Source organism: Montipora foliosa, chromosome 1 (genome assembly GCF_036669935.1).
Source record: "Montipora foliosa isolate CH-2021 chromosome 1, ASM3666993v2, whole genome shotgun sequence".
In the NCBI taxonomy this organism is placed as follows: Eukaryota; Metazoa; Cnidaria; class Anthozoa; order Scleractinia; family Acroporidae; genus Montipora; species Montipora foliosa.
This window is the reverse complement of record NC_090869.1, coordinates 59,137,894-59,152,893: the sequence shown is the minus strand read 5'-3', so window position 1 is coordinate 59,152,893 and position 15,000 is coordinate 59,137,894. Positions and strand designations below refer to the sequence as shown.

The 15,000-nt window shown below is 39.6% G+C and overlaps 2 protein-coding genes and 1 pseudogene across 2 annotated transcripts in view; 2 read left to right on the top strand and 1 right to left on the bottom strand.

Annotated features, from left to right (window-relative positions):
• LOC138000022 (uncharacterized) overlaps positions 1 to 2,964 on the top strand; it is a 4,571-nt gene extending 1,607 nt beyond the window's left edge. Inside the window, exons 1-5 of the mRNA XM_068846140.1 lie at positions 1 to 53; positions 495 to 1,018; positions 1,589 to 1,696; positions 2,351 to 2,466; positions 2,757 to 2,964. The exon at positions 1 to 53 is cut by the window's left edge and continues 1,607 nt beyond it. Of these exons, the coding sequence (XP_068702241.1) occupies positions 1 to 53; positions 495 to 1,018; positions 1,589 to 1,696; positions 2,351 to 2,466; positions 2,757 to 2,964 (1,009 nt within the window). The remainder of the gene's footprint in view (positions 54 to 494; positions 1,019 to 1,588; positions 1,697 to 2,350; positions 2,467 to 2,756) is intronic.
• The window catches only part of LOC137971790 (uncharacterized), a 26,646-nt gene that overhangs the window by 8,534 nt on the left and 3,112 nt on the right, over positions 1 to 15,000 (top strand). The window contains exons 6-8 of the mRNA XM_068818558.1: positions 11,633 to 11,771; positions 13,489 to 13,604; positions 14,894 to 15,000. The exon at positions 14,894 to 15,000 is cut by the window's right edge and continues 41 nt beyond it. Of these exons, the coding sequence (XP_068674659.1) occupies positions 11,633 to 11,771; positions 13,489 to 13,604; positions 14,894 to 15,000 (362 nt within the window). The remainder of the gene's footprint in view (positions 1 to 11,632; positions 11,772 to 13,488; positions 13,605 to 14,893) is intronic.
• LOC137979587 (uncharacterized) lies at positions 6,497 to 10,997 on the bottom strand (annotated as a pseudogene).

Genomic DNA, 15,000 nt, shown 5'->3' with positions numbered 1-15,000 from the left:
TGGGTTTCGATCTGCAGAGACACTATGTCTGCGGATTGCTAAAATTGCAACAGGTTTGTGTGTATGAAATGGATAAAAGCGAAACTTAGCTCCATAATTGATAAATTATTCGAAACTTTCTTTCATAAAACGTCATCAAACTTAGAAGTACACTTGAGTTCTTTTAAATAAACGTTCACTACTATGTCCAAACAAGCCACAAATCAACTACAGGTGCTAATAAATAATACATTCATGAGTGTTCCTGTTACTTTGCATTATGAAAATGTAATCAGGATTTAAAAAGATCCTTATTTAAGCATTACAAAACCAAAAAAACCATACAAATAAATTGCATATTCAACATACTCATAAATTAGTATGAATTAATGAATGGTGTAATTAACAGGTTCCATAAAAGGATAAAAAACCTCTAATAACAAATTATTGAAAGTAGAACTGTCGTTGAATTTTTTTTTCTCACAACAGTTCATGTCCATTAATTTTTGTTGTAGCTGTTTTTGGTAGTGATCAAGAATTTCTGTTAGCCCTCAAAAAAGGATTGGCCAAGTCTGTAAGCCTTGAGGAGAAGACAGTCAAGTTCGATGAAGTTGGTGTTTTGGCATTTGGAGAGAGAATGCCTTGCATTCTGAAAAAAGCAGGTTTTAAAGGAACTCTTCTTGAAATCTTATGTACATTTTGTAAAGGTCTTGATAAAGTATACAGAAACCTTCTCTACACACCACATGATTTGACAGGTGATGAATATGAAGTTCAGGCACGCATCCACCTTGGCTTCCAGGCTGTGCAAATATTTGGCACTGCAAATATTACTGCTTCCCTTAAACAGATTGTTACTTATGTTGGATACTATGTGGACAAGGCACTTTTGGATGCTCAAATTATTGGTCTTCCCATAACACTACAGAATTTCAAAGATGGCATCATGGAGACTGCTCACAAACAAAACAAAAAAAATTCATTGTTATTTTCTGGAGGACGAAATGGTCCAATTTCAAAAGAGCAGTATCAAAAGCAAGTAATTCGGCAGCAATTTGCAAATGAAGTCCTTGAAATGACATGCAGAGAGAGCACTCCCCTAAAGTCTTCATCAACAAAAGCTGAAGGAAAAGACAGGCTGCGAATGAGGAAAAGAATGGAACCAAAAAAATGGTACCTACGGTAATTATAATCAAAAGTTAATAATTGTTGGAAACCTAAAACAAAATTCTGGCCCTCTCACTGAATTTGCAAAGGACTAAGATTTTTCCTTTGCTAGCAAAATAAATTCTGTTGTTCCCAAACTTTTCCTTGACTATGGCAACCCTGTTCTATTAATCAATTAAAAAAAAATACAAACAACATGACATTATCGTCATACCTCACATTGCACAGCACAATTGTTTGATGCATGCAACACTGTTCCAGTGCCCATATTTCTAAGCATAATACACTGTACAGCAGTTATGTCTAAGTGAAGTTGGTGGATAACGATGTCCACAAAAAGTAATGTCTTTATAAACATACGCTATACCACTGCATCTTGTATTATGACACAGTCAATTTCTCAGGTTCAATTTATTAATTTCCATTATTGTCTTACTATAAGAATCTGCCCTTCGTCGAAAAATTTGAAATAGACAGGGAGGAAGAACAAATTGAAACAGTGGAAAAGACATCCCGAGGTTACAGTGATGATGAATTAGAAAATGATAAGGTAAATACGTATTTTGTTCACACATAACCATAACAGTATTTCAATCAAGCAGGTTATGAGTAAAATGTTACAATGAACAATGGGTGTGCCACCAAGTTATACCAGCTGGACACTAATTGAAGAGACAAAAATCAGAGCATGATCCATCATTATTTATGAACGTGCCAATAAAAACGCTCCACAATGGTAATAGGACTGAGTGGAGTCCAATAATCATACAAGTGATTAACAAAATTGGACAACCGCGTAGTGGGTGTCTGATTTCTTTAATCACGAGTATGATTACAGATTTTCCGGAAAGTTGCCTTTCCATTTGACCTCAAACCGAAATTTCCGGATTTTTTGGCTAAATGGTAAGCACCCCAGGTGTCCGAATGCAGCCAACTGTCTCATTTCACTGTCCGATTACAACCCTACACAATACATGTAATTAGTGAAAAATAAAGCAGTCAATGCACCAATAAAATTTGAGAAAATTGTAATGGTTACCAGGTATGATTTAACAGGCTTTTTATTTGCCAACTTAGAAAACATAGCACCAGTATCCAGCTCGATCATGAGCTATTATATTACTTTTAAGTATACGAATTAACTACTCTGCATGGTGGATTTCAAATCAGTGAAATTACAAATTTTAATACTTACTACTTTCAGGGTGAAATAACCGAAGATTCGCCAGGACAAGGCAATGTTCCAACCAAAGTAAACAGAAGGGTGAATGAAGTTCAGTATTCCGAGGAAATCACGTTGTTAACCGATGAGCTATGGCAGTATACACTAAATAATTTCAGCGACACGTCCATTTCTTTAGTAACAAAACAGTCTGCAAGAGAATTTCATCAATGCAATTTGCCACAGGCAAGCATTAGTTTTCATTTGCAGTCTGTTCAAGCGTCGTTCGTTTCATGGGAGCGTTCAGATCCTAGAGTTAGCAAAGAGATTTTGAAGTGCAAAGTCTTGACAAGTCCCTCGAGCCACTGTTTTACCATTCAGTCCACCAAAGTTGAAGACGATGAAAGTAAACGACTGTTAATAGATTTTTCACATGTTGTTGGTTTAGAATAGGCGATGACTCGATAGTAGTGGATGCCGCACAGATGCCAAAGGTGGAGAAGAAGGTTAACGCGAAGCCAGGTGACAAAACGGAGAGCAGGAAATGGATTGAGCAAAATCTACAAGATAAAGACAAAGCACCTCACAGAATAAAATTATTGTGGGTATCTGAAAGACAGCCTGACATAGCGAAGCTCCAAGAAATGTTCGATTAAGTCCCGTCACTCAAGAGAGCAATTGATGGAGGACTTGCCAATGTTTATGTATACGACGACCGCAATGATAATCCCGAGGAAAGATATCCAATTGTGCTAGATCCAGCTTTAGTTAGAGCAGCACAGTTGGCTTGCCTGCGTCTTCTGAACACACTTCCTTCAGCAAACAAAGCTGAATACGCCATTAAAATGTACACATCGATGGAAAGAAGATTCAACAATCTCTTGCGGGAGAGAACGCAGAAAGCTCCGAAGCCAACTGAATGAATTTGGTGCTCTTGACAAAGACGTATTGAGCTTTTTACATTGCAATGGTTTTAAAATCACTCACTACAAAAACATACTGAGAAAAAAAACCCTTCCGATAAAGAACTGCCTCATTTACCCTCACGGCGCCATCGTTGCATCGGTGGAACACATTCCGAAGGCTAGGCGCGCAAAGAATTCTGTGCGGCATTAAAAATAATTCCTCCTTGAATATGATTGGTTGATTATTTACGGCCAGATCACCTGGTTTGTTGAGAGTTTCAACAGACGAAGCGAAAAATATATGACCGATCAAGTGACCGACATTAAAGTAATTTATCTTTTCTCCTTCCCGTACCATTCCACAAACAAAACACTATTTCTTTTTGTGAAATAGTTTCTTGTTGCTGGTGAAGTCACAAATTTCATTTGCTTTGTTACCTTCAATTTTATTTTCCAATCCCCCTGTCCAGTCTGCAATCTTCCCCCAAATCACTTGATGTACCACATCTTCAGACAGTAATCATCATAAATGCCACAACTTGAGCTATGCTAGACAATATTTTCAAAGCATGTTTTGAAAATGAATAAAAATTCTTGGAGTACAAGAAAACTCACAGGAGTGTGATGCTAAAAAAGTCATGTGTACAAAATTAAAGAATACTGTTTAATATACATATTTATATTTTTAAATCAGAAGAAGCAAAAATGGAAGTCGTTAGCGAATTGACAGGTCAATAAGACTGTAATGAAAGGCCTTACAATTATTTTCAAGAATAATATTTATTGGTAAGACTTCAGAATCTTAAATAACCCTCTTGGAAAATTACAAGATGCCATGCACTTTGTTTGGGGTGAGGAGATTATTTTTTTTTATTAATGAAAGTAAAAGGCAATGATGAAAACCGACCGAGCTAGATTTCTCTGTGCACCACTAGCTGAAGAGTGTGGAAGGGATGGGAAAGAATATGGATTACTGCAGCTGCAGGTCTATTAACTATATTAAAATAAAGCACAGGTCACATTCCACAGGTGAGTGTACATGTCACCGTGCTGCAGACAAATAAACAACAACAAAAGTGTCTGCTCGCGCTAATCACTCGACAAAAATGTTGTTTCTGGTCTCGGGGAAACTTTTGGCTAAGTTGTTGATTATTAACTGTGGAATGTGACCTGTATTTAAAGACCCACCTTCATTGCAGCTGTCACACGAGTCAACAGCGCCACATACAACTGCTAAATCAACCACATCAATAGTCTGAACCCCGTTGAACAATTTTATAATTTGTAACACAATCTGACATGGTGAAAACATTGAACAACAGTATAAACAATACTCGCGTCAGGGAATTACAATTGTGAGACGCCAAAATGAACCAAAACGTAAAGGTACGTACGAAATAAAATCACTCAATTACCGTTACGTCTTTCAAACACCATTATATCCTTCTTTAGTATAAATACATAGGTGATTATACAAAATCGCGCGCTCTCATTGGCTCGCTATCTCGGAGTATCAGCCGATAATCACCTCGACGGACAAAATGGCTCCCAGTAGTCGTTTTGCCACTGTAAGTGAAGATGATTTTCGCGTTGAAAAGTTTTTTTTTTTTTCTCATTTTTGAAATAATCACCTGTGTATTTATACTGAAACAATTATTCGCCTCAGGATCAGTGATTATCGGTGAATATTCACCTCGACTTCGTCTCGGTGAATATTCACCGATAATCACTTCGCCTTCGGCGAATAATTGTTAAATATATCGAGCGATCGCTATGCCAGGGGTCGTGAAAAGCCAACGTAGCTTTAATTGGAATCGAGGCCTGATGTAGATCACCGTGCAACGTGGAAAAACGGCGAGTTATTTTTTACTGTTATGCTTGTTAATTTGCGGCTGCTTCTTACGGAACAGTTACAATTTTGAAAATGATTTAAACACGAATTCTGTTCTTCTTCTGGCTCTCCTCACTAGCCGCAATCTTTCTTTCGACATTAAACCAATTAGAGTTCATGTGAGAAAAGCATCAATCAGCGATCTTTTTAGTTCACTGTGTGCCAGGGTCATCTCAAGACCCGCCGCCATATTGAAAGCCGAGAAGACTCTGGGAACGAGGTTGTTTTCGCAAATCCTGGGGCGAATTCATCGGTGGTTTGACTGTTTTCGTCGAGCTCCCTTAACTGAAATGAACAAAGTTTAAACACGCACGGTTCCTGAGACTGCAAAAATGTTTATTGGACAAACATCGCTTACGCAAGCATAGGCCATCTTTGGGAAAGCAAAAAGAATAAAAAAAACCCGAGACTTTCGAAGACATTAACATAGAATTACCCCTGGAAACGCTCGAAAATTACAAAATATTCCAATGCTTCCCATTGAAAACTCTCCGGCAGGGTCCACCCCCCCCCCCCCCCCCTCCCGTCTAGACTAGGTCCTGGATCCTCCCCAGAAATGAGTTTTCTTTCCCCCAAGCAAATTTAATTTGTTGCTTTTTTTATCAGCTTGTCGGAGCTAATTAGGAAAATGAAAGTTAATTTACTCATTTTTCTTGGAACTTGAACGCGCGCAATTCCCTAAATATCCTGCAATATGATTGGTTCTAAGCGGGAGTTAAGGGATTTTCTTTTTATCATAATGAACTAGGCATTACCTTTTCCAATAATTTAATTTTTAAAGGAAAGCTGCACTCGAACAACATATAACTTCAAACCACATGAACGTTCGTTTTTTATTGGGCAACCATTTTCTCCGGGCAGGAGTTTATCAAGGGGACCCTCTATCTCCACTAATTCCTTGAGTCAATCCTTTCCCAATCATTTTTTTTTAAGGAACAGGTTTTTCCCGCTAAACGTATCATATTTCCCTAGACGCTGGGATAGCTCTGTTTTGATTGGTTTTTACACAGTGGGAGTGCTTAATCTCTCAAGAGATACGTTCTATATTAAATAAATCTACCAGTCGGGAAAGCGTTGACTCCTAGGCGAAGTATTGGAGATAAAGGTTCTCCTTCATGATCTCCTGCTCTGGGCTTAAGTTAGTCTCTCTTTTTTTAATTAAAAATAAAGAAATAAACAATTTTCTAATTTTTTAAACATTTTTTGTAACTTTTTAATTTTGTAAATAAATACTAGTGAGCAGCACACAGCAACAGATCTTGTCAACTTGCCTTTATTTCTCCAACCGGTTTCCTCTGATTACGTAGACTTACGTTCTAATTCGCTTCGCTCAAACGAACGTAAAACATTTTACCCTTAAATTCCCGTAATACAAACAAATACCACGAGAAATATGGTAGGATGCTCAAGCGTATCCAAAACAGTTTATTATAAGATAGAAATTACAAAAAGAAATTGTTACTGCACTTTTTTTTTTTTTTTTTTTTTTACAACTCTTTAGATACTACTGTATGCAGAAACTAATCTACGCTCCATAATACGTTACAAACCTAAATACTTAGTTACATGCAACCTGTTTTCAAGGCTTTCTTCAACATACATATCCTTGGCAGAATCAGATTTCCACCTACCAGGAATTTTAAGTAGTCTTTCTGGAATCGAATTCCTACTATAGCGTACGGCAGCTGTAATGCCACCGGATCTTTAACTATGAAGACCATAAACATTAGGGTTGTATAGCCCAGCTGACTTAAGGTATCCCTTAAGATATCTCTACAGGTAGTATAAGAAATCTTTCCGCTCCTCAGGGTATAGCTAGAAGTACTACGGTGAAAAACAATTGGTCTAAATAAAGGGAGAGGACTGTTTAAGTCAATACCAGATAAATCTAAATAACGCTTTAAAACACCAACAGGACAGTACTTAGATCCAGATGCACTAATATAGACGAAATTCCCTTCCCTATAAACATCTGTCTTACTACGAGGCACAAAAATTCTTATATAATCGCTGTGAAATTCGATATGCTCCGGAACGATATTGCATAATTCGTCATAACGAAAAAACCCTGCGAAGGCTAAAGAGCACAACGCAGCAATACGGAGATTCTTTAAATTAGCATCTTTCCTGTTATGAATATCTAAAATACGCCTTATAATTTCTGTGGAAATAGGCTTCTTTTTCATAACTGGCTATGACTTCTGGCGTTTAGCGGATTCGACGACATTTCTGCAAAATTCGCTATCTAAAGGATTACGATCCAAACTAGGGACAAAAGAATGTAACCATTTAAGGGCCGCATGGGCTAAAATTACTGAGGAGCTAGAAGCGGAAGACTGCTGAACTTCAAACAAATATAGAGAAACAACACTAAGAGGAAAAGGTAACTGCATGTTGAACTGTCTACTTTTAGACCAGTCCAAGAACTTTCTGATAACACGAACGTAAGCTTTAGTGGTCGAATCCGACCTGGACTTCAACATAACATTTAGCACTTCATAAACGTTGATTGAAGAAAACTGTTGAAAGCCTTTCCAAGAATTACTTGATAGCATAATCTGTAAAGACAAGAACAAAACATACATACTAGAAGAACAAAAGAAAGACAGAACATCCTTTAATAACCGTACAAAAATCAGTCATTGATGAGGCCAGTGCCACGTAAGACGTTAAATGATCGTATGGGCCAGTGCCGCGTAGATCAACAACCATTGATGAGGCCAGTGCCACGTAAGACGTTAAATGATCGTATGGGCCAGTGCCGCGTAGATCAACAACCATTGATTAGGCCAGTGCCACATAAATCAACTATACTCCTATTAGGACAGCACCATATGAAATGACAGACCAAACATTAGGCCAGTGCCTTACAAATAAACGGCATACTGCCTTGGCCAGCGCCAACAACTGAAAAAACATAGGCTAGTAGACACACCGTCCAATAAATTAATCAGTAAATTTTAGTCTAACGGCCTTCTGAGATTTAAGATAATGTAATACGCGTGGGATGATACCAACTGGATGGACTACTAAGCAATTTTCCCCTCCAAGAGACTGAAAGAAAAATCAACACCCGAGGAATTGGGATTCCAAAACCTCGAGAAATACCTGGGGATCTTGCGGTTATAATAATTTGCAAAGCAATCTACACTATGCGGACCCCACAAGCCATCGAGAAAAAGAAAAAAAAATTCTTCAGTAATTTGCCAATCATCAGTATCAATTAAACGACTTATATAAACAGCTTGTTGATTCGAAGTGCGAGGGATCCACTGTACATCTAAATGAATTCCCGATCGGATACAAATATCAAAAATCCCTCTGGCCATTTGTGCAAACCTAATTTCATGCTGCCCACTTCAACAATCTGAGCAGCTACTTGGCTATCCGTAAACCACTTAACATGTGATCCAACACTGAGGCAAATGATTGCAAAGAAACTCAATAACAGACAGTTCTCTCCACATTGAACTTTGACCTCTCTCGTTCTCCGACCACGTTTTGTGGCACACAAAATCATTGTTAAAATCAGTAATTGCTCCACCTCCGGTGGAACTGGCGTCAGAATACACAAAATAACTTGGTACCTTACTCACAAAGCAATACCTAGTGTTGATATTAACCATACTTTCCTTCCAAAAATACAGTTCTTCCTTGCAGTAATCGTCAAGAAGGGATATAGAATCCCAATTATCCCTGCACGCGGTGGACAAGACACAATGTCTGGTCATTATCCTGCCAATGTTACCAACTACAGGACAGGTAGAGATAACTTGACCTGTGAAGGAAGACAACTCTCTCGCGGTAACTTTGAAATCGGCTTCAATAATATGATCAATTGAGTTAATGATCTTAACAATTCTCCTTTCCACAATTTAAAAGTACCTAATGCAGCATTCCAGGTAATACCCAGCCAGTCCAATACTTGGGTGGGTTCCCATACCGATTTATCTTCATTGACAACAAAACCTGCGTTGCACAAATCCGCCCTTACAGCCCGGGCCTTAATGAGACAACTTTCTCTATCCTGAACAATCGCCCAACCATCATCCAAGAAGATGGCTTTACAAAGACCCTGTACTCTCCAATAACTTCAAAACCTTAGTAAAAACCCAAGGGGCAGAGGACAGACCGAACGGGAGCACAGAAAAAACAAAATATTTCCTTAATGGAATCGGGCGCACGCCATGAAAACCCCAGAAAAGTTTGGTGCTCTTGTGCAATGTCTACATGATGGTAACCACTTTTTAAATCGAAGGAAAACATGAACCCATCCTTCACAAAATAAGACATAGCAATTTTCCAGTCCTCTTACTTAACACTTTGCTTAATTAATGACTTGTTGACATGACGCAAATCGAGAATAAGCTCTTCTTACCGCATGGTTGTTCAGAAACTGACAAAGGATTTACAACAAAAGGCTGCTCATTAACCAAACGCACCCGGTCTGAATTAAGGAGCTCAAGAACAGCTTGATCCACAAAAACAGCATAAATACAAGCCGACTTATTATTTTTCAGTTTTACGGCCAACGGAAAACTAATGAATGGCAGTCTGTAGCCATTTTCAATAATAGACAAAATGAAATCCGGAGCACCTATAGATCTGCAGAAAACTAAATTATTCTTCAGATTACCCTTAACACGTAATGAATGTCAGCTTTCAAGTTCGTAATCCTGTGTAAACTGATGTACCTGCGCCAAGGCATCATCATTGCTTTTGTTGAGCTGATTGGCCTGAGGTTGGCTTGTTGTAAGAGATTCCAGGGAAAGAATTGTAGCTAAGGGGCTGGTAACTTCCCGGCCAGAACAAGGATTGGCAGTCCTTAGCCCAGTGTCCAAATTTGCCGCATTTGAAACAGCGGAAGAAGTCGCCAAAAGCGTCTCTACGGCCTGAAAGATAAAGGCAATGACGAAACCTGTAGTAAACGGGAGGTGGGGGGGGGGGGGGGGGGGGGGGGGGGGGGGGGAAGGCTTAAAGCAGAAAGATGAATAAACTGTATGGAACCGCAAGCGTGAATGGTACTCAAGAGACAGCGGAGGGTATAAATACTAATAACTGGCCAATCCCTGACAAACATGAAAAACAGAATGCACAATAGTGGGTGCGGCAGGTGTGAAATGAAAACACCGCAACTAATTACTTGGAATACCAGCGGAAAATATATTTACGTTCTAATTCGCTTCGCTCAAACGAACGTAAAACATTTTACCCTTAAATTCCCGTAATACAAACAAATACCACGAGAAATATGGTAGGATGCGCAAGCGTATCCAAAACACCCATGAACATACAAAGTATAGAGGAGACTCTTTATCTTATACCACGAAAAAGTTGATTATCAGTGCCCAAAGCAATTCTTGGTTTCTTTCCACGATCATTGGAGAGTTGTTCTTTTTGGCGTCTCTTGCGACTCGCAGCTTCCCTTGCCTTCTTAAGACGTTTTTCATCTTCGGAGCCGGATGCAAGTTCGTCTGACTCGTACTCGGCTACGACCTGCCAGCCGTCCATGCTTTTATCAGCGATTTTTATCAGCTTCTGCCGCTTTCGAATACGTTGCCTGCCTTCTTGGGAAAGCTTCTTGATTTGCGACAACTTTGGCTCGATGCTTTCACTCTCGGTTTCAATACTTTCCAAAATGGTATCCAGCTCGGCATTAAGCTCAAATTGTTTCTGGTTTCCTTTGAACTTTAGCTGCACAACTTCTTTATCTAACTTACTTCTATGCTCGATTTGCTTTCCTTTGTCTTCTAATTTTTTTCTAAAGAAAATCTTTGAACATGGAAAAGACTTGATCAACGGCTGCTGAGTTACCTCCACTGTCACCCGAAGACGTTTGGAATACTTCAGCCGAAACGGACGAACCTTCGCTCTGTATCTGGTCGTTGGGCATCACACGAATAGATGGGCTTAAAGCAGAAAGATGAATAAACTGTATGGAACCGCAAGCGTGAATGGTACTCAAGAGACAGCGGAGGGTATAAATACTAATAACTGGCCAATCCCTGACAAACATGAAAAACAGAATGCACAAGAGTGGGTGCGGCAGGTGTGAAATGAAAACACCGCAACTAATTACTTGGAATACCAGCGGAAAATATATTTCATCAGGGAGTTTCGACAAGATGGTTAAAAGGAACTTATTTTATACCTTATTTACATATTTCAAATCACGTTCCAGCAAGGGTGTGAGCAGCGAAAAACACCTACACAACAGTACATGTAGGCTATGCCTAAAATCCTGCATGACGCTGAGAATTGTATTTTTGGGCTCACGGATTTAACGTTAAATCCGTGAGCCTTAGAAACTAGTATTTATTTTAAGAATTGTCCAAGTATTGGAGATAGAGGCTGACCTTGATGAGCTACTGCTCCGGGTTAAAGTTTGTCGCTAAGTTTTGGTAGAATGAAAGGTCCCTGTAAAGAAAATAAATCACTTTTAGAGGGGGCTTGCTGAAAATATCGCAGCTCGCTAGAAGAAGTGTTAAAAGTAGAATTCGCTTTGTGTTATGAAACATTTCTTTTCAGATGTCTTCTTTGACCCAAAGTTCGACAGATGCTTCTGCACTGAGTGTCATGCTGCCCGAGGAGACCAACTCTACTACAGTCGAGGGACACCTGCAAAGGATTATGGGATTCCTATCGGGTGGTGTCGGTTTGGACTTAAGTAAGCAAAAAGTTAGCGGGTCGCGCATTTAAATTAAATTAACAAAACACGTTTTGGAGTGTTCAAAAACCGCTCATAAAGGGTAAAGACTTCATGGCTCGCGTAGCAGCGTTTGAAAGCTGGCTATTTTAGCAGCTACTGCCATTGTTGTTGTTGTTTTGTTTTTTTTTTTTGTTTTAAACCCTAAGACGTTGTTGTTGAGTCTTTTGTTTTCGGCTTTGTTTGCGAGCCAATTACGTGATTCTCTCAGTTATGTCCAAAAGTGGATGTATTAAGATGGCCGCCGATTTGATGAGCGTCACAAAGTATCCTCTTGTTCCTCTCCCCAAATTTAAATCACTTGCGTCTGGAAATACAGACAATTAACGCCACGAAGTTTCTCTTTAGTAAACTTTTCTCCTCAAGTAAAATTAAACAGCTGCATTTACCCTCTCAACAAGAAATAAAGCTCCTCCTCACACTTACCTTGTTGTTTAAAAATAGGCAGCAAATGTTTAGAGTTGAAGAGAAAACTTGTGTTGGATTCCAAAATTTAGTGTGCATTTCTGGACGTGAGTGTGTACTTTACTAGAGCTGCTGCATGACGATAACAACGGTGGTTTGGTCTGGCGTAGACTTGCCACAAGTCGACCTCACGATAACCCCAGAAGTGATTTTTCGTACGCGAAGTGAATGAGCGAGCGACGAAGTCTAGACGAAGGACTTTTCGAAAGTCTCGGTCTGGCGTTCTTTGGTTATTTTGCACGTTTCACTCATAATTTCAGCGGCAGGGGCGTAGGGTCCTTTACGCAATACTCACGTGCGTACTTGAGAAATTTGTAGATTTTTTTTTTTATATATATATTTTTTTTCTGTCATACGTAAAAGCCCTCCAAGGCCCCTACAGTGTTATTCTCATCACCAGTCCCCAGTTCCCGGTTATTTTTTAACGAACGTTTATGATGATGATGATGTTATTAAATAGTTTCCGACGTCTTGCCCTTTGCTTCTAAATCCCCTGTTTGTGTTGTAACTTGCGGAAAACCCAACAGAGGGTAGCATTTTCTTTCGCATTTATTTATTGAAATGTCCTTCAGAAATATTCCGAAATGGCATTTGCGAGACCCCAAATTTTTAAAATATTACTGGGGGAAACCCCTCTAGTTTCGAGCACATTCTAAATGTCACGCTACGCCCCTGCAGTGGTGCAGTATTGGTTTGGCCAGGGAGGACTGATAGCGGCTTTGTGTTGCACCTAAACACGTTCACTTGATGGCAAACTTTTTGCAGGATTAACTGCATGCAATTGTAGGATTTCTACAATTAAATGTTGGCTTTTGGTGATTTTTTTTTTACTACTGACACTTTTTGATATTTATTTTGTATTACTACTACTGCGTTCACTTGATGCCTTACTTCAATCCATACTTTAAATGATGAAAAGCGCACTAGAACAAGTATATTTAATAAACAGCGAGCTCAAGGTCAATGAAAACTTCGAAAAAGAATTGTTTTATGTTCAAAAACAATAGTTCTGCTCTTTCTGCATTGGCCTATTCCGTTTTGGCACATTTCTTGGCCATTCTGTCTTGATCTGCGAAAGAAAACAGTCACGTGAAATGTTCAAAATCAGCGGTATGTGGAGAAGGTTAAAGCAAGGCATTCATTGATTTATTTCTCATATTAACTTTTCCGCCGTTTTTCATCGTAAAGTAGCATAAATATTTTGTTTTTTAAGAGTCCATCACCGAGCCCAAGCCCTAGGTGTCTTTAACAAGTGGCATGTGGCATTTCATGGTACAAGAGTAGACAGCATCAATCCCATTCTTGAATGTGGTGATCTACTTATCCCAGGTATGTTAATTATCTGTGTATTGTGCTCCTATATTGGAGGATTCACACGAGCAACGCATGTTTTCGGTTCGACCTGGTTGAGTTGTGTCATTGCTGTACTTGCGACGCGATTAGCGAAGAATTTAAGGAAATGCCCTCGAAAGTGCAGGCACGAGCGAAAGCGCCGTTTACAAGAAAAACGCAAAAGCGAGCAAGCAGGTGACATTCGCGGGCGCGGTTTGATTCACTGTCTTTTTAAAATGTCGGGTGGTGCTGTCTCCATTTTGGTTTCAACTTCTACCGAGGTTCTGCATTTGCAGTTGCGTCTCCTCGGTTCACTCTCAAACGCAAAACATTTCTAGTGTTGGGGCTCATCACTGCGTTTGGGCCAGTACGGTAAATCACACGTCTATTTCGTTGCATTTGCATCTCGAATTTTCTTCTTCTGCATCGATGAACCACTTTTACATGTAACGCTACGGCAATTGAAACCAATAAGACATCTATTGCCTTGGCAGCAATTGCAACATGTCATGACCTAACATGGAAGGCAATGCTTCTTTCTTTGCTAAAAGAATCATTTTGTAGTAATTTACGAGCTGTGGAAGTGTTATTGATTTTTGCTGTCCTTTGTAACGACGAAATGGCTTTTTTCTTAATACACGAATCCATAATCACTCAAAAAGATTTCTGTCCGCCTCTCTCTGTATAAATAGCCACTTCAAATAGTTTTTTCTTGTTTTAATTTGTTTCTTAATAGAGGTAAGCGGTTTCCGAGCCTAGTGGCCCAACACGCCGGAGCTTATCCCCGGTTTCCTTAGCATGAAGCAACAAGGAGTATTTCTACTCCCCCCTGGATAGGATGCTAATCCATCGCAGGGTTACCCCAGACTTAAATTCGGCGGCACCCATTTATACACCTGGGTAGAGAGAGGCTCCGTGGGGGTAAAGTGTCTTGCCCAAGAACACAACACAATGTCGGCAGCCAGGACCCAAACCTGGACCACTCGATCCGGAGTCGAGCGCACTAACCATGAGGCCACCGCGCTTCCCTATTGAATAGAGACCTGTACGAATTCAAACACGAGCACAAAATAATACAGTGCCTTAGAATTTGTTCTACGAATTTTACTTGCCAACTTCAGCATTTCACGACTGTGCTCACACAGTATAGTCTAAACAATTCTCATGCGCACCAGAAGCACCGTGACCAGGCACCAAGTGTGAACACGGTCCAAGTGTAAGCACACACATTACAACCTAATCTCATCGTTTCCTTTTCAAGGTATTGATTTGATTCCATTTTGTAGGTGATGTGGTGCTAGGAGGAAGAAAGCTAAGTGAGGAGGCAGGACATTTCAACGACGAAAGAAAACCTTCCGGCTTTGACACCAAACAGATCTTTGTATCACCAAGC